Source organism: Eutrema salsugineum, unplaced genomic scaffold, assembly GCF_000478725.1.
Source record: "Eutrema salsugineum unplaced genomic scaffold, Eutsalg1_0 scaffold_14, whole genome shotgun sequence".
NCBI classification, from domain to species: domain Eukaryota; kingdom Viridiplantae; phylum Streptophyta; class Magnoliopsida; order Brassicales; family Brassicaceae; genus Eutrema; species Eutrema salsugineum.
In genome coordinates this window covers 3,187,384-3,195,811 of record NW_006256877.1, presented here as the reverse complement: position 1 = coordinate 3,195,811, position 8,428 = coordinate 3,187,384, and the positions used below count along the sequence as shown (strand labels likewise).

At 30.0% G+C, this 8,428-nt stretch overlaps 2 protein-coding genes across 2 annotated transcripts; one reads left to right on the top strand and one right to left on the bottom strand.

Moving 5' to 3' along the window:
• The first annotated feature begins 4,006 nt into the window (after window positions 1-4,006).
• LOC18023044 lies at window positions 4,007-4,390 on the top strand. The gene has a single exon (XM_006405390.1). The coding sequence runs from the start codon at window positions 4,007-4,009 to the stop codon at window positions 4,388-4,390; it is 384 nt and encodes a 127-aa protein (XP_006405453.1).
• A 1,961-nt stretch (window positions 4,391-6,351) lies between these two features.
• Window positions 6,352-7,381, bottom strand: LOC18023043 (BAG family molecular chaperone regulator 2). Its single transcript, XM_006405389.2, has 2 exons — window positions 7,087-7,381; window positions 6,352-6,693 (listed from the first exon to the last, which is right to left on the bottom strand). The coding sequence occupies exons 1-2, from the start codon at window positions 7,364-7,366 to the stop codon at window positions 6,500-6,502; spliced, it is 474 nt and encodes a 157-aa protein (XP_006405452.1). The 5' UTR covers window positions 7,367-7,381; the 3' UTR covers window positions 6,352-6,499.
• Window positions 7,382-8,428: the final 1,047 nt, after the last annotated feature.

Here is an 8,428-nt window from a genome sequence, read left to right as displayed (position 1 = left end):
AGAAAAAGTAGACCTTGAATGAGCAAAAAAATGTAGACCTTGAATGAATAAGACGGTGAAGAAGAGTTCGAATAATTTGCAATCGGTGGAAAATGATGGAGAAAATAGCTGATAAATCTATAATGATAGCTAGGGTTTACTCGATTGATACAAGGATAATAACATAATTCGATGTCAAGTATAATAACGCATCTTTTTGGATGATTTCTCACGTGGCGGATACATAGGTTTGTATCACTTTTCTTTTGCCAACTTAGCAATGAATCAAGAATCAAAAGCAAGCCTTTGCTTTCAAGTTTAAAATGTTTATCTTCAGAAGGAATATTTGACATGTGACTCTATTATTCATGAAACTACTTTGAACAGATTCTCTTTTGACTTCAAAGAGTAGGTTACCTTGTGGAATACGTATACTTTGTTACCAATCCCAAAATCGACTTTAACGAATTCGTAAACCATTTTAGAGAAATTAACACACACAAAAATACAATTTTTGTCTGAAAATAACTGTCTTTTTCGTTTCATACAATTACAAATCATCTTAATTTGCCACCGCAAAACCAGATATTGGATTACAAACGCAGTGAACAGAGCTTTCGCATGTCATGTTCTTTTTCATACACTGAATCATTGCAAACCGAAGCTAACAACAGAAATACCAGCTTTCAATATTCAGACACGAGTTTTAACATTTTTCACTTCTCATTTTAATAATCAGAAACCAATTATAACAAATAAAAATATCTGAAACTCTGTGATATCCTCTTCTTCATTTCTAATCACTGTCCCAATTCTCATCACTGTTTCCAGTCTTCATCTTCGAATTGTTGATACCATTTCCTGAACTATTGTTCCTGAACTCGGTTCTTTAATGCTGATATTGTTCTGTTTTCATCTTCGTCCTCATCGCTTCTCAGAAAAATAATTAGCCGGTGCAACTTTTTCATCTTTGAATCCAACATTGTTTATCAAGATCACTCAACACATCTTTATCACTCCTTGCTCGAGTTTGAGGATCAGTACTTCTTCTCTTAAAATTCTCTCCCTCCTTATTGTATTTGTTCTAGCTCTATCAAATCTCTTTGATCCCTGTCATCATCATCATCTTCATCACTATCGTTGGATCTCCTCTGTTTAAGTGTGTCCCTTTCATCTCTTCTTCTAATTAAAGCCATGACTTGAGTCTCCATAAATACACATGTTAGGTCATCTGCTTCTCTGCAAACTCTTCTGGGTTCCAATACCTTATTCTACCAGACTCTTCTTGATCTGCAGCTTCCTTTTTCTTCCACTCATTGTCTGCTACCTCTTCTATCTCAGCTATGAATTTGTCTAGCTCCTCCTGTTCACTATCTTCGCAGCCGGTTCTGATTCTTTTGCATTTTGCAATGCGGTTCTGTGTACTTTATGTTCAGCTTCTGAGATTCAAGCATTGTTCAAATCTCGTTTTAATTAATGCCTGCATAACATAAATACTTGTTCATAGGATACCAGTACAAATAATTGTTACGAGCAAGCTACACTTTAATGATTCTTAAATCTAAAACCTAAAGATCAACCAAAGTCTAATTCCTAATACTGATATCAACTAAAGTATCATTACAATCGCATAGAGTAAAATAGTAGAATTTTTTTAAGATACTAAATATCTCGTGATACACCCAAATATACAACTCGTTAGAACAGAAAGGATGAACACTCCGGGTAAATATCTCTAGATCTAAGAGGCACCTACACGAACCAAAAGCCAAATTAGTCGATCTATTAGGTGATGCCCTAGAGAAAAGATGAACGAAGTATTTATAGTCCACAAAATAATCTAGGGTTTTGGTAACTAATCCACTCGGGTTTAGCCCTCTAAAAATTTACAGCATTAAACGACCCAATTCCTAATGAAACCGATTTAAAAAATTAATAAATTAAACCAATTAAAAGGGTTAAATAATATTTTGGTGAGGGACAAAATGATAATTAACCACCCTGAAAAGAATTTTTAGCTAAAAATTGACTTTGCTTTTACTATATGATAATGATTATTTTAAATTGATTGATTTGTAGTTATATACTAACATAGAATATATGATGATTATATTTTTTAGGAAGATACAAAAATATATCAATTTGATATAATTGAATAAAAAAACTTGTACATTACATGCGTGTATTCTTCAAGTATTTTTTAAAAAATCGACTTTATCTATACTATTACTGAACATAATATATGATACATTAATAAAAGGTAAAATGGAAAATTAAAATGTTTTTGAAAATGTGTGAAAAAACTTTAAATTATTTATATTTTGAAAAAAATGAAGTAATAAGTTTACTTATCTAAAGCGTAATAACACAAGACAACATTTACATTAAAAACGTCAAATAGCATTAATTTGAAACAAACAAAAAATCTTAAACGACACTTAATTTGAAACTGAGTGAGTATATTGAATGAAAAACACTAATTTCTGCACAAATATGTAATATCTACCGAACAACATTTACTTATTTAGTACAAATTGTTGTATTAGACTACACATTCGGAAAACGCTATTATGGTTAGAATAAAAGTAAAATGTTTTGATTGACATATTCAATATTTACACCACCAAATATTTAATTAACTAAACAAATATTAAAATCTAATGGTAAGGAAATGTTACAGAAAATACTCGTCAAAAAATAAAATTAGGTAGCAAGAGATAAATTTGCAGTATGTTTATATCTTTTACTAAAAAAAATTTCAAAAATTATGAGTTAATTGCATTACTAATTAAATGTTTTGGTGTAATTTTTACTAAAAAGAAAAATGATATTTTTGCTAGCACGCATTTATTTCAAAAAAAAAAAGCATTTTATTTTTCTTAATAAAGGCTAGACAGTATTTAATTGCATGAGATTAAAATGTTTTCCGAAAGACTATAGACTTAATGAGTGAATAGCCTGTTTTAACAAATCTAACTTTAATCATACACCGTGGCGGAGCTAGAATAATTTTCTATGGGGTCAATATTAATTTCTTTTCTTATAAGAGATGAAACAGATAAAATTTAATCTTATATACGTGATTAATATAAACGTTTGAAATCAAATAACCCATATAATATAAACAAAAATGGATAACTTTAATCTTTATAAATTTCACAGGAGTCAACTGTCTGACCTCCTCACTCTCAACTAACTCTGCCACTGATTATACACACAAAAAAAAAATCAAATATCATAGTTAATCACATTCCCTACTTTTACCATCAAATTGTGAATCAATCAAGCAACAGTGGAATGTTTTATCATACAAAATAGTAGAAAAACACATAAAAAGATTTTACTTTTATTCTGTTTTTTTTTGTTGCCGCATATTTTCTATTTTTTTTTACGAAATTTTTTTATTTTTCTCTCACGATTCACAAGTTTTATGTCATAAATCTTAAAAACGGTAGGTATTTGTGCATAAAAATTCAAATGGCAAACTGTTTCTAACCAGTATTAATTTATCTTTTACATGTAAGGTTTCTTTAAAGTTAAATCTATTTTTAGAAGTTTTATTTTGTGACAACAAAAGAAATAACAAATTTTAGGTTAGTATTTCTATCTATGCAATATTCCATCGATTTCTACCTGTACTCCGTTTCGCGTTATACCTGCTCTAATTACACAACCAACAGTTCAAAGTTGTCAAAAAACAAAAAAACAACTAACGCTAAAAAAATACTAAACCATATTCTAAAAATTGCGAAAACGATATACAAAATGAACAGCCTATGATTCAAATTTGCCTAACATAAAGTACTCTAAACAAACACCTGGTTTTAATTACCAAACAGATCCATCTCCTAATAGCTTTAAATTCCCAATTTGTTGCCCCGTTCATTCTCATTTATCCTTCTCCATTTTCTTAGTTGATCTTTCTTAGAAAATCATTACGTACATACAAAGAATATTTTTCATACCATTTACTTAAGTCGAAGAGAGCTACATTTTGTGACCTTATACACGCAAAAAAAGGTAATATATGGCTCCACGTTTATCTTTCGTTTTACTTCTCATAGCTTTTGCTTTCGCCGGTAGAAGCTACGCCGCCGAATCATCTTCACCTTCTCCACCGACGATGACGTCAAACACAACTGGGAATTCTCCTCCTATGCCTCCCGCCGGGAAAAATTCAACGGACGGTCAAGATTACTCTGATTATGAAGTCCCCTTAAATCTAGCGCCGGGAGGAGTCGAAGTCGTGGAAGATTATGCACCGATAAATACTGTTAAAGGAGCTGATGAGCTTGCGCAACCCGAAGAAGATTTAAGTCAGAAAACAAGTCAGCCTGTGAACTCAGCTTCTTATTTCTCTTCTTCTTCCTACGTTATCTTTGTTGTTGCTGCTGGATTATTTTTGTTTTGAGGTTGAAAACTTGAAATGATGTCGTTTTTGATTAATATATACCCTATTCATGCATCATGCAAGATACAACGTAAATTTGATTCTTTTTCATGACTAAATCTGTAAAATCATCCATATATATCGACTGATTGAAAAGGGAGCAAAAAAAAACTTAAGATAGTTTAATAGGATAGAGAGGCGTCCAATACATTTTAATTATGAAAATTTCATAAACACTATCATAAACTGTTACCATCTATATATAAAAAAATTCAGAGTATAGAACTTAGATAACATGAACATGTTATCATCCAAATTTATTGACCTAAGTAAAATGATTCAAATAAAATTTATTGCTGAATCGGTTACTGATTACGGCTTAATATAACATGAAATAACTGATATAGAAAAGCATTCTGCGATTTTTGTGTCCAAACACTACTTTTCATTCATCATTTACTAAGGAGGAATTATCAAAACTCTTTAATTAATACAACAAAATTTGAAAACAGTAGAAGATAAGGATGAAAAATTATAAATATGCGACAACGAATCTAGAAAACTATTCATATGCATTGGTATAAAGTTCACAGCTGGCGAAAGAAATAACTTTTTTTTGGTCGAATTTTTCTTTGTTTTTGTCGAAAGAAATAACTTAGTCACCTTAATATAATAAGATGTTGAAATATTGTTTCTTGAGACCAAGCCATTGTATTCCGCTATATAATATAACAAAGTGGTAAAGAAAATAGAATGTTTCTTCAGTTTTGAAACTGGGACTTCTTATCATCCAGATTAATTAATGATTATATAATTTTTGATAGTTTAATTTTATTAGATTATTTACTGATCAGCAAGAAATCGGTCAGAAGATTCAGAACTTTTTGTAGTAGGATCGGTTATAAGAAAGAACTAAAAATAAAGAATTAAAAATAAAGTTGTGTGGTCGACATTCAAAAGAAATTTGTAAAACCTTTTATTATCAATCAGTTTTTCCCCCGAATTTTTCAATTAGTACTTTTTCGACTTTTCAGTTAGTTAAAATAAAAAATCTCTTCTGTCTTTAAATTAGCAATGGAGAATATTAAATTTTTTAAAATTAATTATAATATACTCCACACCCACTTTTTGGTACTTCAATTCAACTACCACTTTACAAACACCACTTGGTTTTGTGTTGTCGGCTTGCACGCGTGGGATATAATATTACCGTTAACTTTAAGTTCTTTAACCACATTGATATTATAATGAAAAAGGAGACAAAATGACAAATGATTGAACACTTACAAAGTTATTAATTAATTGTAAAATCTAATTTAGCCATACATCTCGTCTAACATACAACTAGTTACACCTATATATGTCTGTGTAAGAAGTGTAAACATGGCTTTGATTTTCTACAAGTATCTGTATTCATGCATACTGATCTATAACAAGAGGATGTAAGCTTTGAACCCATTTTAAAATTACTTATTTCGGATTTTATATTTTGTAATTACTAACTAATACCATCGATCAAATATTCATATGTTGGAGACTATTTCTTCTTTATGGAGACAGAAGAATGAGAAACATCCATAATCCCTTCGAAACTAGAGAGTTAGGGTTTCCAACATCTACAAACTTAACTCCCATCCAAGAAAGATCATTTAATTTCCACCTAAACATCAATTATATTGTAATAGCTATTTAAACTTTTTAATATACTTTCATGGAACATATGTTCTCCTGATACATGTTTGCATAAACCGAAGATATTAACAATTGTTTCCCTCAAAATGATTTTTTATATCCCAATCAAACTATTACATCACTTTTTTTTTCTTTCTAAAACAGACATTTAGAATAATGTTGAGAGTTTCTTTCAAACAAACAAAAAAATAGTGTTGAGTATGCAAATAATTTTGCGCTCAGAAAATCTGAGCTTCTAACTTAACAATAAGACTACCAGAATTTAGCTAATCACTAAATTCAAACCCGATCAATTGTGAGACAAGACAACAGATAACAAACATATACTCCTACAAAGCCAAGAACTTATAGCATTTCTATAAGAGAGTGTTTCAAGTAGATTAGAGCTAATTATTAATCGGTCGATTAAACAATTAATAAAATAAGGAATTAAACTAGCTAGACAGTTATTGGGAGATGAAGAAGTTTCAACTCCTTAAAAGAAGGATCTTGTAATAGAAAGACCTTGTCTCCATCTCCAACACCAATCATGTGTAAGTATTCTCTGTCTTCTCTTTCCTTCCCTTTGAACAAGAGTCTCTGCTCTATTGCCTCAATTCCACTCACTATTGCTATCATCATCTTCAATTCACCTGAAAAAAAACTGTATAATAAGTGATCGGTTCTATCAAAAGATGAACCAAATAATTTAAAAGTAAATATGTATAGTTAGTTGCTTCGTCATTAACCAACCAAATTAAAATCATATCAATTTATTTATTTTATAATGCTAAACTGAAAAATGTGCTATCCGACAATGAACCAATTTAAAAAGAGGACGCCACACAAATTTTTATTTAAATATTCATACTTAAAAGAAAATAAAACACTTAGTTTTGTAAGGGGGTTTCAACAACCCAAACAAAAACTAGCCATTCTAAATATACAAATATACATATGTTTTTCGACTATATAAATGTAAATATGTGCCTTATCAAATGTTACGGAACTGGAATATACGTGTGAAGAGTATATGTAACTATTACCGAAAGTCGAGTTTGCATCAATAGAGATTTCATAAGACAGCTGAGAAACAGTGGAGACTCTAAGGCTGATTAAATCTTCAGTGTTAGAATCTTCTGATCTCTTCTGAACCAGCATCCCTCCAGGCCTCATCTCCCATTTTATGTTGTTATTGTTACAAGATGATGATGATGATGATGATGATGACGACGATGTTGGTGATCTTTTGTTGTTGCTATTGCTCGTCCCAATTATTCCACACCCAAACCCAATGCAAAACCTCTTTGCCATTAATTTTCCCATTCTCTTTCTTTCTTTCTTTCTTTGCAAGATTCTTTGCAAGAAGACGAGTAATTTGCTGGCTTATATATAGATAGTGAGGTTTGGTACACATATTGATAAAGTACTATTAAATAAAATCATCATGTTAATAAAGTAGTAAATAAAGAAAAATAGAGTGTATATTCAATTTTATCTAATTTGCTTAAAACACCTTTTTATTTATAAAATAAAAATAAAAAAGATTGGTTTTTCTTCATAGATTCATAGAACAAATACATGTATCACAAGATTGGTTTTTCTCTCGTCTCTTTCTCTTTGATCTATTGCTAAGAGGTTATCTCTCCCTCCTCTTTCTCTCATCTTTTTATTGTTTTTTTCCTTCTTATCTATCTTTTATCTTCTTTTTTTTTTATCGATTTCCCTCCTTTTTTAGCTCAATAATTTCTCTTTTTATGTCGAAAAAAACAAATGAATCTTGTTAAAATTAGGGTTGGAGATTCTTATGACAAATAAAACTATAAAAACTATATTTCACAATATGTAAATGAATGAGATTCCATATTTAAATGAGGTTTGTTTATGTGTTATTCAACTTTCTATTTTTTGTGAAAAGTATAATTTTACGAATTCTATCTTTTAAAGTTTTGATACAGAGTTCTAGAAAATCAAGAACAAATACTTTATGTTACTTCAAGATTTATTTTCATCTCTTTGCATATCTAGAAGATCAGTGTTCTAGTTCATCACTAGCTCAACCATAGTTGTTTTTTAGATCGTGTCATGCAATTTCCCATAAATAATTGCCAGAGACAGAGTTACAACTTATGAATCATCGTCCAAATTTTTCTCTTTGAAAAAGGTCTATAGTAGTTTTACAAGATTATCTTCTTTCCCGGAATTTGATTCCGTATTATATGCCTTCGTTTTTCTTTTGTCCAATTTTATTGTGGTTTTGTTTTAATTCAGGAGTCAAGTATCTTTTTGTTTATTTTCTTGTCAACGAGTAAAGATCTTTATGATTGGTTTTCTAGTCTATTGCATCATTATTATCAAGAACAATTCTAATGTCCTCAAAGGACTCTA

What these genes read in the sequence shown, in the direction of transcription:
- LOC18023044 (XM_006405390.1), top strand. Translation starts at nt 4,007, where the DNA reads ATGGCTCCACGTTTATCTTTCGTTTTACTTCTCATAGCTTTTGCTTTC.
- LOC18023043 (XM_006405389.2), bottom strand. Translation starts at nt 7,366, where the DNA reads ATGGGAAAATTAATGGCAAAGAGGTTTTGCATTGGGTTTGGGTGTGGA. An exon ending in TGATGCAAACTCGACTTTCG is followed by an intron (nt 6,694 to 7,086) that starts GTAATAGTTACA and finishes GTTTTTTTTCAG; the next exon opens with GTGAATTGAAGATGATGATA.